Source organism: Sebastes fasciatus, chromosome 2 (genome assembly GCF_043250625.1).
Source record: "Sebastes fasciatus isolate fSebFas1 chromosome 2, fSebFas1.pri, whole genome shotgun sequence".
Classification (NCBI taxonomy): Eukaryota; Metazoa; Chordata; class Actinopteri; order Perciformes; family Sebastidae; genus Sebastes; species Sebastes fasciatus.
Window position 1 is genome coordinate 26,999,413 of NC_133796.1, and position 16,050 is coordinate 27,015,462.

Here is a 16,050-nt window from a genome sequence, read left to right on the forward strand (position 1 = left end):
CAGCAGGCTTCCACACAACCTCTCCCAACGCTGCGATCCCAGTGTCTCTGCTGTAATTAAAGCTTCACTGCGTTAACTCCTGACTGCTGCACAAACACATGCAATGTGCAGAAGATATATTTAGATTCAGATGTCATGTTACGTAACTAAAATGCATTTTTCTTTGCAACAGTGGAGGATCATTGCGGGAGGCACCAAATGCATCCCGAAATCAGAGCTTCCAGTCGAGGACGATGATCCTCAGTCTCAGCCGGCAGCGCCCCCCAGCAGTCGCCTGTGGCTCCATCCCAGTGACCTCAGCATTGCCCTTTCAGCCTCCACCCCCCTCTACCCTCCTGGCAGGATCATCCACGTGGTGCACAACCATCCTCCAGAGTCGTGGTGAGAACATTGATTTGAAAGCTGTTATCAAATTAAATCCCCAAATGTTGATTTTCACTGTTACTGTTTTACCTGTTTGTAAGATCAGTCATCAGTCGAGTGGCGTTGGCCCCTTAAAGCTTGTCTTTGTACAAAACATACATTTTTACCACACAAATGGTGAAGTGGTTGTATAACTGATGCGTGGACACTGTTAACTCGAAGCAAATCTTGTATTTGTTTCACACCTGTGACGAAAAAAGAACAGGCAGCTCAGAGGGAAAAGGTATACCTTGCATACTGGGGAACGTGTGGGTTTACAGTGTGTCACCCGGCACTCCATTACTCTTCTGTCTGCACTCTCTGCTGCTGTGCTGTCTAATATTATATTTTTATTTTTATTTTTTTATCTTCCTGTCTCTTATACATGTTTCTGTGTCGGGACTCTCTCATCACTCTCCCTCTTCATTGATTCTCTGTTGGACTGATTTATTTATATTCTTTGCTACATTTGATATATCTTTATATATTATACTATACTTACTATTTATTTCATAATATACTATACTGTTATTATTATATATTAGTTAGGGCTGTCAAAGTTAACACAATAATACTGCATCGATTTGATCTTTTGAAGGCTGTAGCAGCCTCAGTTTTAAAGCTGGAGTGAAGATACTGGCATCATATGAAACCACGTCATACTAGTCGCGAAGGAGGCTATATAACACTCCAAACGTATGCTAAATTTTGGCGAGGAAAAACTGCCATGGCCATTTTCAGAGGGGTCCCTTGACCTCTGACCTCAAGATATGTGAATGAAAATGGGTTCTATGGGTACCCACGAGTCTCCCCTTTACAGACATGCCCACTTTATGATAATCATAGTCAAGTCAGCACACTGACACACTCACAGCTGTTGGGCTTGAATTTGCCATGTTATGATTTGAGCCTATATTTTATATGCTAAATGCAGTACCAGTGAGGGTTTCTGTACAGTATTTGTCATTGTTTTGTGTTCTTAATTGATTTCCAATAATAAATATATACATAAAATGCATAAAACACTGATATTTGTCCACTCCCAGGTTGATAAGAGTATTAAATACTTGACAACTTGACGATTGACACCCCGAACATTAGTATATTATATGTATATTATATACATACGATTGATATTCTGTTATACTGCTGCACTATACTATTAATTTATACTATATTATGTATTATTATTATTACTATTATTACTACAACATGTCACCATATACTTTGTCTTATACCTTATACTATACTGTACTGTACTATATCATACTATACTATGTTAATATGTTATACTGTCTTACCACTTCACATACTGTATTATATTTCTATTTTGCTATATTAGTACAGACAACTTTAAGTATCATTACTTAATCATAGTGCATATTGTTCTGGTGTACACCAAAGTCTTTGTCTAGTCTTTGTGCTGCTGGAACGCTGGAAGTTTTCAATAAAGTTTTATCTTATATGTTCAAAGGGGAAATATACATACTTTATCTATAATGTTTAGAGATAATGTCATTTTGATACTGATTTTGTTAGACACTGGTATCAATCATCATGGGCTGTTATCCCAGGCCAGAATACATTTCAGTGATTTTATGAATAACAGATGGATGTCAGAGTTATCTGTGAGTTGAGATGGTAATAACAGTTGTTAAACATCTGGAAAAGAGAATATTGTGTTATCTTTATTCACTTGTCAAGTTAGATAACACTATCTGGTTGGGTTGAAGTGTTTGTGGCTTCTGTAACACAATCAAAGGTAGCTGATGGTTGCATTGCAGACCACCACTGGAATCCAGTTAACTCAGAGGATGGAGGTACAACAGTCGGATCTCAGGCCCGTAGTAGTTCACTGCTACTGGCCATTAGATCTTTTACCACCATCTGCAAGCATGTTCAAAACCATGAGGCAGAAGTGGTTTGGCCAGGTCATCCTAACAAGCTGTCGTCCTCGTGTGTTTATGTCTGATAATGGAATCCTCTTCTCTCCTCGTCAGCTTCTTCGTCCTCTTCTTACCGTACTCTGGGTCATTTTGTAGTTTGCCATATGCAGCGAGTGAGCTTTTTGCCCCGACTTGTGAGTCTGTTCTGGTTTCTAAAATGAGCTCATTTCTAAAGTCTGTCACAAAATGTTCCACTCGGTGGTGTCACAGCCTGGATTGTGCTTCTCCCACATGGATACCGAGGCAGGCTGTTGCTAAATCAACATGTGTGTCCACTTTGTCGTTCACCGTGATTGACACTCTCTCTCTCTCTCTTCCCCTGTAGCTGTGGCCAAGAGGAGCCGACCTACTCCGCTCTGTGGGGGGACAACAAGGCCTTCGATGAGGTCATCATATCACCCGCCATGCTTAATGAGCACATGCCCCACATGGTGATGGAGGGCCTAAACAAGGTCTGTTTTTATCTGTGTGTGCATGCAGATGGATTCGGTGGGGGGGTGTTTGAAATGCTGGTGAAATAACTTTTAAATCTTGTTCCTGATTTCCAACACTGGATAATTGAACTGGATGATGGTGAATTGTCACTAACTATAAACATTCAAATGCATTCACAAATATTTTTAACCATTGTTCATAAAGGGGGATACCACTTCTGACTAAAAACTAGAGACCACCAAGTGAATTTTGGTTTCAACTGTAATATAATATCTTTGTTAAATCCCTTCTTTAATGAATCTTCTACAAAGTTACAGATTTTACAATATAATTGCTGATGTGTTTCACTCTGTGTTGTGCCGACAGTAAATGCTAGTAGCTCCTGAGGCTAATAGGTTCGACTAGAGCATTGTGAGAAACAGAAAATCTACCCATCCCAACATTTGGAGTCATAGATGGATTTTAAAGGAGACCTATTATGCTCATTTTCAAGTGCATACCTGTATTTTGGGTTACTACTAGAACTTGTGTACATGCTTTAATGTTCAAAAAACACTTTATTTTTGTCATACAGGCTGTGCTGCAGCACCTTTTTTCACCCTCTGTCTGAAAACGAAAGCCCAGTCAGCTGATTGGTCAGCTGGCCCAGTCTGTTGTGATTGGTCAACCGAACCAAACTTTTCGGACTCTGCTCCAGCTCCGCTCTAACTAGCTTTGTTTGAGGGCGTGCCAAACTAGCCGCAAGGCAGGTATTCTGCAATTATGTTACTTGGTGACATCACCAGGTTATGAAAGTAAAAGCAGGACTTCTTTCATGCAGATCAGGAGCAGTGTTTCTGTGAGGGAGATTAACTCCCTTTGGGACTTTGTAACATTGCAGAACTTTAACATGGACAAAAGAAACACAACACACTAAAGGAAAGGGAAAAAGCACAAAAGCATAATTGGTCCTCTTTAATTTTAGAAATTTAATATGGATCCACTTTGTATGTTTGATAAAAACTTCTCCCTGATGCTTTCTCCTAAAATAGAAACTAAAAACATCTGCTGGTTATCCAGCCACATGCCCTTAAAAATGTTATACTGCTATGCATATGCTTTTTTAAAGAGAGTTATTATCAATAATAGAAGGGAAAGCTTTCTGTCATTTATGATAGAGAAAACTCATTTGAAGATGGTTGATGCATTTATCATCTCTCAGGCCTTTAAATCTACCCATTTCATGATTGAACATCACGGCAATCAAAATGACAACTGTCAAATACATTGAAGGGATTTATTTCTCATACTGTTAAAAACCACAAAGACAGAAGATAAACGTTAGGTTTCCAGTGATCCTCTTTTCAGTGGTATTCCCCTTAAGTGTTCAGTTAAAAACTCTTTTTGAGGGTTTTGGAAGATTGAATCTGACTCTGTGGTCAATTTATGCATGTGACCTGTCATTAACCTTTAATTTACCACACCTTCTGTTTTCTTCCAGTCTCAAAGCATGGGAACTGCTCACTCCTGGTTTTAAGGTGTTCTCTATGGTGTTAGAATAATCTTCACGGGCATTGAACATCTGTTTTGATAAAAGGGTATTAATGTGTATGTTTGCATGTGACGGATCCACTGTGGGCATTGCACTTTCTTGTGGCGGAAGTTGTACGTTTGTTCCTTTCTGTGTACAAGGAGTTTTTATTACTTGGTTTTGCATCTGTTTTTGTGGCTCGGCCTTGTGTCAGTATCCGGATGGATGCTTATAAGTTCATTGTGTGTGTACTTGTACATCTATCTTTGTGAGGACCAGTTTGAGTTTTAGACATTCAGAGTGAGGACATTTTTTGGAAGTTAGGACATTTTGGCCGGACCTCACTTCTTCAAAGGCATATTTGAGGGATCCGACTTGGTTTGAAGGTTCAGGTTAGAATTAGATTTGGGTTGGGGTTGGGCATTTAGTTATGATGGTTAAAGCTAGCGTGGGTAATGTATTTTAGACACATTTTGTTATATTTGTTGAAATTCTCATCACATCTCGACAGCAATCAATAAATCAAATGCTCTGACAAAAAATAAATAAATCTGGTATCTGTGGCTGTCGCTGTAATAAAACCTTCCAATCATTTTATTCGGCCCGAATGTAATGATTGGATGGGCTACATGCGTGTCTACCTGCGTGCACTCTGCCCGTGCACTCATTGCGCGTCACCAGAGTCTTCCACAATCTTCCACTATGTCCACTTCTTATATACAGTCTATGGTACTAACATTAGCCATGTTCGTTGTTTATATTTAAAATGATAATTGTGGGCGAGTGTCTTTGGAAGGAGGCCTGAATGGACGGACTGTTAGTATTGCCAACTTGGCGACTTTCTCTCTAGATTTAGTGACTTTTGGAGCTGTTGCTGCTACTTTCATTGGAAAAGAGTTGGCAACACTGTGCTCGGTTTTTAGGTTGGATAATTTAAAAAATCTAGCGTACTCTTTATAGTTTCTCGAGTGTTACCGACCCAAGCTTTAAGTTTTGAGTGAGGGGCTAGGTAATGCATTATGTCAATAAGTGTCCTCACAAAGATAGAAGCACAGGGATGTGTGTGTTTACGTCTGCTGTGCCTAGTCTGTAGTATGATACCTCTGGTGTTTCTGCAGGTACTGGAACCATTTTGTCCCCTGTCTGAGCAGGAAAGCTTGGAACCAGAGGAACTGGAAGTCAATCAACCCACCTGCGATACCACTGTGTTCATAACCTCGCAAACAGAACTAAACTCTAGTCCTTCTCCCTCTGATTCCTCCAACAAAGACCTGTGTTTCACAGCCCCGCTCACAGAGACTGAGGCTGTCTCTGTCCCTCTGACTGTCCTTGATTCTTCCTCTCTTTCAGATGCTGAGTCTGTTCTTCTTCCTCCTCCTCTGTCAGACTGTACTTCTGCCTCAGCGCCGTGCTTGGTGTCTGTCCCGACACTTTCTAACAGTCTTTCTAACTCTCCCTCAGGAGCGCTCTCAGTCCAAGATGATTCATGCATTCCTCCACAAACCCAATCAGACCCACCCGACTCTCACCCTCACGTAGATGAGATCGCTGCTCCTGTTCCTAAAATCCTATCTGATGACTCAAACGGTGCTCAGATAGAAAATGATCCCCTCAAGGTAGTAATATCACACAGCTCTTCGCAAAACCATGATGTGTGCAGTTTACAAGTGCCAAACAGCCCTTCTGATACTCTCGTATAGACTTTATGACACTCAGTATTAGAGTCGGCCTTCGTTAGCCTCTTTGCACAACACATTTATCAATCTAGTGGTATCTGTTAAAGGAATCATTCATCGTGAAACACTTCCAAACTGTCAGTGTTACTATTAATACTGTGACTAAATGGCCAGACTGATGACGTGATGTCATGCCCATGAGGTTTAAACATTTTTCCTGATGTTAAAACTCAGGGTTTGGTGTCAGTCCTTGAAAGAAAAGGCCTTCTTAAAAGACTGGAACTAATGTTTAAAAAGTGACCATAGATGGAGAGAGCCTGCCAGTTCCTCCACTAAATGAAATCACAAAAGACTGATGCATAGCAGCTCAACTGATATAACAGTTGAGAACAACTGGAAAAATGTTCTCTTTTACCTTTAAGACTTCCTTTTTGCTCTTTCTTCTTGCACATAAAAACTGGTGGCTGGGGGGCACAAGTCCAGGCAAGACCTCCGGATGCCATCAGTGGGCGTTCCAGGAAAAGTAGGAAACGGGGAGATGAAACTCAAAGAATGTGAACAGCTGACAAAGCAAGTCGAGGCAAGGAATGTGTCTCCACAACAACAATGAGTAGCCCCTGGAATTCACCACAGGTTAACGGTGTATTTGATGGTGCAAGAATATGTAGTTCCTTTTAAACCGTAGAGTCAGAAATAGCCTTTTACAACCCTGCACGATGAGTCCAAACCCACCTCTTGTTAATGAGATTCATCATCCAGCTCTCCTCATATCAACCCTTTCCATTCCTCTCACAGCTAATGGTAAATTTTGGTCAAGTGCCATGGCATGAACTCGCTAACCCCCGTTCCTCAAGCTAACAAGTTTTCTTTGTAAGCACAAAGTTTCCATGGTAACCTAATTTCTTCCACATTAACTGCTCTTTCTTCCTTCTTGGCCGGGTTTTTCAGTAGCTGCAGCTCTTCTCTTCTTTTCCCTTTTTCTTTTTTTATGCCTTTTTGAAAGCACATATTTAGCCTTTCCTCAATCATAATCCCTTCAAGAAATTGTCAATTACTCATCAGCAGCAGATGGAGTAAGAAGGGGGGGAACGAATGTGTCAATATGGAGTACGCTGCTCGTCTCCACGGCTCTGCTGTAAAATTGCTGCTCACTGAGCAAATTTCTAATTTCCTTTTATTACTGGCATGGATATAGTGGAGGGCTTTCATTAACAAGACTGAATACTGAAATAATATTTTAATGTTCTCCACCGTGCATTTTATAGCGCTAGGTCAAAATGTGCTTTTGTAATTTTATATATGTCATATGAATCTATGGCTGAAGGGATTGCAGTACATTATTGCATAATGGAAATCTCCCAAGTATAAACTCTTCAGGATATGTTTCTCTCTCTGGGTACTCAGCCTGCAGTCTCATGCTTTGTTTTTCTGTTATTGTGCCCTATATGTGCAGATGATGTTTGATATTGCTGGTGCCAAATATTTGCTGTAGTTTATCACTTACAGTGATGTTGTCCTCGTGTGTCATCAGTCACACTCACCCATGTAACACCGTCATGTTTTTTTGATCCATAACCATCTGCATAATAACTTTATAAACATCTTTGTTTTAATGCCATTTTTTTTTAACTCACTGAGCCTGTGTTCCTGTGATTTCATTTACAGCTATTGTTTACATTCATTTCCATTTGCCATTTTATGTTACATTATCACATGACCTGTATGTTTGTTTCTGTGTTTTCATGTCCTCTTTCTGTTACACTTGTTCTAACTCCATAATATGCTTCCACCAAGTGTTTTAACTCATTAAAGTTAACCAAATGCATGTAGTCGTGTGTTGATGTGATTTGCCGTTAGTGTTTGTTCTCCTCACATTTTTAACTATTATTAACACAACACCGTTCAGATTTTGTGGGTTTTCATGTGTGTTTTTGACATATTGAGTTGTCTAATGATTTACTGTTCCTTTATCATATTGTAGTCTTGTATAGCTCTTGCTCAGGCATCATGACTCCATTGTGGGTGTTTAATGTCAGTTGGAGTAGGTGGAAGCTCACCATTAGATTGCACTACACTGGGCTTCTTTAACACTATAATAATAGTAATGTAATCATATTTGCAGTTAAATATAGATGTAGTGGTTACTTGGACAGTGTAATTGAAAACCATTATAATCTTACTAAAGAAGGGTGATCCTAATTCGTAACTAGACATTTGTGATTTTGCATTTATTCTGCGAGATTCATGTACCGGATAAATAACACAAGTGTCAAATGGATGGAAACTGTTCTTTAAGATCCCCAAACTATAATTTATCTAAACCATCTGTCTTTTTCATCCCACCTGCTGACATAGAAGAGGAATGTGGCATTTTTTAAAGATTTTTTTGTTTAACTTTATTTCTATCCAGTGTCAGTAAATTAAGATTCCTCCACATCCAGTTATTTGAGAACAGCATAAAAAATATTGAAAAATATAAATTTGGTCTGCAAAACTAAGCAAGCAATCAAAATCGTTTGAGTGTCTATTGGTTTAGTGTAGCAGTAATATCATTTTAACTTAAATTAGAGTGGGTTAGATCTGAGCCTTTGTATCTGTATATCTTTTTAATGCAGTTATTTGTCTATTCTCAATGCACATCCTCCCTGCTCTCTTGCTCTCATCGTACCTTTATCTGTCGAGTCACCTGTCTGTGTACACCTTTGTGCTTGTGACAGGTGCTGGAGAACTACAACAAGGGGAAAACGGCTTTGCTGTCAGCAGCCAAGATCATGGTGAGCCCCACAGAAGTGGACTTGAACCCAGAGAGCATGTTTGTGGACACATCAACAACTCAGCAGCCGACGCCTACGACCCACCACCGCAGGAACAGCAGTGTTCGGTTAGTACACCAGGCACCACTGAGGGTGTGTTGGAGCCTAAAAAAAAACCACATATATAACACTGTTTGTTTGATCCTCTGTATATTCAGTTTCCCCTTATGGAGCATCTTCATACTGCTTCCTAAACTGTAGGGATAATCATGGGGACATAGTTTTAATTTACCTTTCTAGCCAGCACTAATCAATACTACTGCTACTAACTGCTACTTTATTGTTTTCTCAAAATCGTCGTTTCTGTCTGTTGGTTTAAAAAAGACAAAAAAACTTTTTACGGTAAGCAATGCATGCTAATACTAATTTTGCATAATGTCCTCCCTTCTCTCATGCACGCATGCACGCTGTCTGACCACAGAGCAGTTGCAACATATGGTAGTATTCAGTTCCCACCTCACCCCCACTGGTTTAGCCCCTGTCTAAAGTCAGTGTGAACTCCTGGTTGAGTTATGATGTCATCTCTCCTGTATTAGATGCTAATACAAGAGCACTAGGATACACTCCTGGTCTCCCAGTCTCTCCTGCTCTCTGTTCTTCCTTCCATCTATGTCCTGTTTTGCTGGTGTCCTCGTAGTCTGTAGATATGGTTTAAAGACTAACACCTTCCTGTTTTCCCCCTCTTTAACCCTCCGTAAGTGGTTTTGATCCATTCTTCCTGTCTGTCTTGTGTCTTCCTCTCCCTGTCGCTACTCTCCAACCCCTTCTTCTCCTCTCCTCTAGTTCGTGTGCCCAGTCTGAAATATCTCTGGATGGTTTCTCTGAGTGCCCTCCTCCCCCGGTGCCTGTGGTGCTGCGTGGAGCGCGGGAGCGCCTGGCGGTGGAGCTGAGGGACCGCAAAGCACCTCTGGCTATCATGGAGAGCCTCTCAGACGCCGAATCCCTCTATAGTCTGGATTCCCGACGCTCCTCAGCTGCGCTAAGGGGTTCGCCGTTGCTGAGTAGCCTCCCGTTCCCTTTAGATGCCCCGATCCCGGAGGAGAACCCTTCTCTCAGCTCCCGCACTGAACTACTGGCTGCCGACTGCCTCTGCCAGGAAACGCCTGAGCACCTAGGCGAGGTCGGGCCCTTCTTTACCCCAATGGAATCCAGATCCACCCCAGAATACCCCATGCGTCTGTCTCCCGCCACACCTCGCTACAGCGGACACCATTCCCCAGCTCTGCTAAATCAGAGCGGCTTGGCCAACCGAAAAATGCTTCCTGACGGGGACCACCAACAGATGCCTGGCGTCTACAGCCCAGGGAGCACTCCCAACGCTCCCCTCAGCCCACAGGTTGGCTTTAGACCAATGGATGCAGAAGATGAAGATTGGGAGCTGGAGACAGCAGAGAAACAGTTAAGTGCAGAGACCAGACCGACAGCTTCTAGTCCTCCACCCCAGCTATCCAACGGGAACCCGAGCCAGGCGGTGCTGGAGTTCGCCCAGTACTTAGACTCTCTATTCAGACTGGACGGCAGCAGCTCACCACCTCTGGAGCTGTCTGACGGGGAGTCCGAGTCAGGCCGGGGCTCCTTCGGGCAGGGCGAGTGTCTCGGAGATGGACAGCCGTTGGATGACAAACAACTTCTGGCCAGAGCAACACTGGAGCCTAACCTCGTCCCCAAGCCCCCACGCACTTTTGCTGGATCCGCTGACCCCTCTTCGGGCATCTCTTTGTCACCCTCCTTCCCTCTGTCGTCGTCCGAGGAGCTCAACGACCTCTCCCCCGGCGAGGGCGCCCTGCCGGCCATGCACTCCCTACGAACATCTAGCCCTTGCCACTGTCCTGAAGAGAGCACACTATCATCTATGGTGTAGTGTGCTCCCGAGACTCCAACATCCTTTTGCTCTAAAATTGAGAGGTGCAGTCATTCAAAAATGTAAAACATATCACAGTACATGCATGCGATGGAATGCAGTCACTCATCGGAGGTCCAATGACTTGACTGACCGACTCACAAACTATTTCCATTCTTCAGGTGTCCCCCCTGTGAACGCTGTTTATAGCATTTTCACACTATTGCAATGACTAAGAAAAAAAAAGGATACCTCTCTCTGCATGCCAGGGGGCTGTACTGCTTTTGGGTGAATATAAATAACTGTAGCTTCACAATGCCATTCCAAAACAATGCCGTCTCACCCACGTAGGGACGCGTCAGCATTACATCAATTCCCCGACTTAACACAAATCAAAGGGAGAATACTTTTAACTGAGCAGGGATTCAAAAACTAACACTGTAGAAGAGGTTAGCATAGGCACATCATCTGGGTTGATGTACTGTACAACTTCCTGCAACCCTCAGCAGCTCCGGAGAATTTTTTTTGTCCAGCTTTTTATTTCATTTTTATTTTTTTTCAAATCAGGAATGTGAAGATGGACATATTCATCAATCAAACAGAAGTGAGAAGACATTATGAAAATGTTCCTCAGGTCTTTAAAAGAATTGACTTTGAGAAAGAGAGTAAGTGTGTTACATTGGTGAGAATTCATGTGTCTTAAAAAAAGTGATTGTGACAAAGTTATTACAGACGCCTATGGATGTTTTTGAGTCTTTTGGTTACTCTTTATAGTGCATGAATTTTTTTTTGTCTTTATTTTTAAAGAGAAATTGTCAATAAGCCACTTAGATTGACATTTGGATACTCTTGCACACATCATATTGCTCAATTTATCCCCCCCTTTGCCAAAAAAATTAATACATTGTATTGCCAAATGTATTTATGAGATGTAGTTTTGTATATGTATATGGATATTGCTTTATTTAAACACAAGCTAAGTTCATGATCTCCTTCCCATTCTGTTGGTTCCCATGTAGACTGTTACACAGCAACACCACGGAAAAGATGCCATCCTGACCTTAAAACACTGCCATGGCTTTCATTTGGAAAACCTCTGTACCTTGGGTTTTTAAACCAATAATGAACTTGCTTATAGTCTCATAACTACTGTACCTTTTCTCTTTGGAGAGCTCTTTAGCAACGTGCCCAGGTCAGAGTCTGCATGCTCTATGCATTTCAGAGTAGCATGGCTGCTATAGAACCCGTCTTGTCATTAAGTCACAGTAAATAAGCTCTAAACATGTCCAGAAATTATAATATATGTAAAACTCAAACATTATAGAGGCTTATAAAATGCCCGGGGTCACCAAACAGGACCAAACTGTGTATTCTCAAAAGCGTCCCCCAGGATATCATCTCTCTTGTTCTCAAGGTGCTCTCCGGTCATCTTGGACGTCAAGGTGTTTGCTTCCCTTTAATGTAGAGTTCATCTCAAACATCCTTGAGGTTGGACTGAATGAATGAATGGGCTCGAACATCACGTATGCCACTTTCTAAATACTGTACGTGGCATACACTCTTCCATATCACTCTGGGTGTAACTCACAATTTGCATTATTTATTACCGTTAATGTTGTTATCCCTTTTCTTGCTATATTTGATGGTATTATTATCCTTATTGCTCTTGCAACAGATTGGTTTGATGTCAGTGGTTTTTAATCTCAGTTTTTTTGGGACAGTGTGGGGAACTTTTTAGACTTTTCCCAAACGTAAAGGAGTTATATATTTCAGCTTTTTTTCTGTCCGAGTGGAAAAAGTATGTGACATTCTGCCATGGCATGGTGACAATATGCTCTTTTTACAAATGTTTCATGGTGGTGAGACACGCTGCAGAGTGACAGCCTGCTCACAGTGACCTTTGGTGCCGCGCCACCGCCGAGCCTGGAGTCACCATAGTGATCTGCACAGTCTCTCTATTTGGATTGAGATTTGCTGTGATTACTCACAGCAGACAGTTCCAGCCAGTTTACAGTCTGACACTACTCAAGTCATGCTGCCAGTCCCAGTAGACTCTCACAAGATACACTAAGGTTGGGCCAGCAATTTCCTTTGCTTGCAGCCGGTCATACACTAAAAACACTGCTGAAGGAAAGCACTATAATACTTTCTACCATGATGTGTACAGCACCATGTTCTATGTGTAATTATGTATGCAGATGTCTAAAAAAAAAAATTCCAATAGAGTCACGTAGAAGACAAATATATAACAATAAGGAGATAATGAATATATTAAAAGATATCAGTATTGACATGATCTGAAAGTTATTTATTCAAACTATTGGCAGATTTACAAATTGGTCTATATTGAAAGAAGAATAATTCAACGATGTCTTGTCCATGTTTACCTGGTTTGCTTCCCCTCCTTCCCTGCCCCACAATGAGAATGTATTTAATCCCTCCCCCTCACTGCCCTGCCTGTAATGGAATAAACTACAAACCATGAAAATAACTAGGAATGTCTGTCATATCTCTTTCAGCATGTCTATTTACACGATCCACAACTTGTAGTTCGTGTCTCAGGTTTTTCAGGGTCTGGTTGTTTTCCTCACTGCTATGAATTGTTAAGACACAGTTTATCTTGAGTATATTAGTAAGAGTATAATGGGAGTGTAAATGTCTTATTTATAAATGTGTGTAATCACGGTTCTATCGAGTTTCTCGAAAAGATAATTCATGTTGTAGGAACATTAGGGCAAATAACTTGTTTTAAACTACCGACTTTTGATGTCAAGTACCATGGATGGATACATGAAGGACTGTACTCAGGAGTAGATTTTGCCAAATTCCCATCCTGAAGAAGGTTTGTGCTTTAGATTTGATGTAAAGAATGTGTGGCTCTTGTACCACTTTTAGAACAGCTCAATACAGATCTTGTGTTGTTCTGAGCTACGTTATATTGAAGCCCAGGTGCAGTGTACTATGAGTGTGAGTGTGCAGTGGGTCTGATAGAGAGCGATACTGGAGGTTGCATGGGTCAAATGACACAGTTGTCGGAGGAGTCTATTTGACACACCTTGGAGCTGTCTCACAGAGTAGAATTACTGAGTTAGCCAGTTAACTGTACTGAGAAAACCCTTCAGTACAGCATAAGCAAATACTGCATACACCATTAACATAGTCTGTGGTTGTTTTATTAATGTGTTTGTTTTATTTATTAATGTATAGATCGATGTTGCTTCTAACAGCTGGCTGTTTGTTGTAAAAATGTAAATGGACTTTTATTGTCTCACAATGTATTGTACAAAGCACAGCACACAGTGAAATGTAGTCTCTGCATTTAACCCACCCTAGTATTGGGAGCAGTGGGGGAGCAGTTTGGGGGTCCTGTGTCTTGCTCAAGGGCACCTCGGCAGTGCCCAGGAGGCCAACTGGCACCTCTCTAGCTACCAGTCCACAGTCTGTACTTGGTCCGTGCAGGGACTTGAACAGCGACCCCCTGGGTTTGGTGTTATGACTGACTTGCAGCATAGAGTATTGGGTATAAAGTACATGAGTAAATCCTGGTGTGTTCTTTTGCAGCGCCAGCTTTTACTGCAGGTAAGTTATATCGCACTTAAAGAAAAAAAACATTTATACAGACTTTTATTGAACAATTAGGGGTACATATTTTAGAGACATTTCTTTTTTGTAAACCATTTCTTCATTGGTCTAAACCAGGGGTCTGCAACCTGCGGCTCCGGAGCCACATGCAGCTCTTTAGCTCCTCTCCAGTGGCTCCCTGTGGATTTTTAAAAATGGAAATGAATAACTGTTTTTTTACATTTTCATTTTTATTTATCATTGCTGTAGGTCTACGGTTATTCTCGTAATATTACGACTTTTATTTTTCTCGTTAAGTTATGACTTTATTCTCGTAATATTAGGAGTTTTTTCTTGTAAAGTTATGACTATTCTCGTAATATCACAACCTTTTTTCTCGTTATATTATGACTTTGTTCTGGAAAACTCAGATTTTTTTTCTCTCAATGTGGCCCTGATACATTTGCTCTTTGGCCCTCACTGCATTACACTTCTATACTATATACTCAGACTATAAACTGTGTTACCTTCATCACAATGCTCAAATGTTTTGCAGCTCCAAACAGATTTCTTTTTTTTTTTCTTTTGCCTAAAATGGCTCTTTTGATAGTAAAGGTTGCTGACTCCTGGTCTAAACAGATTCCACTACATTGGTTTATGTAGATTTTCCCTAATATGCCCTACAGTGTCAGAATGGCAGTACCTACTGTTATATGGTAGACTCCTCAGTTGTAAAGGTCAGTTCTGACAGGCTCAGATCATGAATAATTGGTACATCTGTCATTGTCTTCAGACATAACAAGCTACTACTAATGCAAATACTTCTACTACGATGAATTATGACCATATGACAAGTAAAAGTAGTAAAAATTATATTGTACTATACCAGGGGTCGGCAACCTCTACTATAAAAAGAGCCATTTTAGGCAAAAAAGAAAAGAAAAAAATCAGTCTGGAGCCGCAAAACATTTGAGCATTGTGATGAAGGTAACACAGTTTAGTTTAGTTTATTAGTTTATTATATCGTGGACAATCCCAATTAATTGACTGTAGCAATAACAGTAAAAAGGGCAGCTTTAGCCGACATGGCTAATATCCAGCTGTAGTCCCCGGCCCGATGACAATAGGCACCCTAAAAAGAACAATACATTACAGCACATTGATTAAAAGGAAAGAGTTAAGACAGAGAAGAAACAAGATAGATCAATAAAGATAAAAGAGAACAGTAAAGCATCAGTACAATCATGCAGAGACAGCACATATAATCAAAACATACAATAAAACATCAGTACAATCACATTCAGGGATGCAGACAGACAGCACGTATAGACAGGCAGCATCCATGATCATGACGCAAATAACACACAGCCATATGTTAGTGTATGTAGGTGTAATTGTCGGCAAACCATGTTTTTAACTTGGATGTAAAAGTGGAGTATGTATGTATATCTTTAATATGGGTGGGAAGTGAGTTCCAATTTATAGTCTAACTATATAGAATATAAGTCTAATGCAGTGAGGGCCAAATAGCAAATGTACTACAGGGCATTAGGGCCACATTGAGGGAAAAAACATCTGAGATTACTAGAATAAAGTCATAACTTAACGAGAAAAAAAGTCGTAATATTACAAGAATAAAGTCATAACTTTACGAGAAAAAAATTAATTACCCGTAAAATCACTACTTTATATTATGACTTTGTTCTTGAAATCTCAGATTTATTTCTTTCCTCAATGTGGCCCTAATACTCCGTCGTACCGTCGTACCATAGACCAACAACAATGATAAATAAAATTTAAAATGTAAACAAAAAAACAGTTATTCCCACAGGGAGCCACTTGAGAGGGCTTAAAGAGTCACATGTGA

The 16,050-nt window shown here is 40.8% G+C and overlaps 1 protein-coding gene across 1 annotated transcript in view; it reads left to right on the forward strand.

Annotated features, from left to right (window-relative positions):
* dagla (diacylglycerol lipase, alpha) overlaps window positions 1–13,113 on the forward strand; it is a 47,132-nt gene extending 34,019 nt beyond the window's left edge. The window contains exons 17-20 of the mRNA XM_074616469.1: window positions 173–381; window positions 2,674–2,800; window positions 8,687–8,850; window positions 9,566–13,113. Coding sequence (XP_074472570.1) covers window positions 173–381; window positions 2,674–2,800; window positions 8,687–8,850; window positions 9,566–10,643 — 1,578 coding nt within the window. The 3' untranslated portion in view covers window positions 10,644–13,113. The remainder of the gene's footprint in view (window positions 1–172; window positions 382–2,673; window positions 2,801–8,686; window positions 8,851–9,565) is intronic.
* The last annotated feature ends 2,937 nt before the right edge of the window (window positions 13,114–16,050 follow it).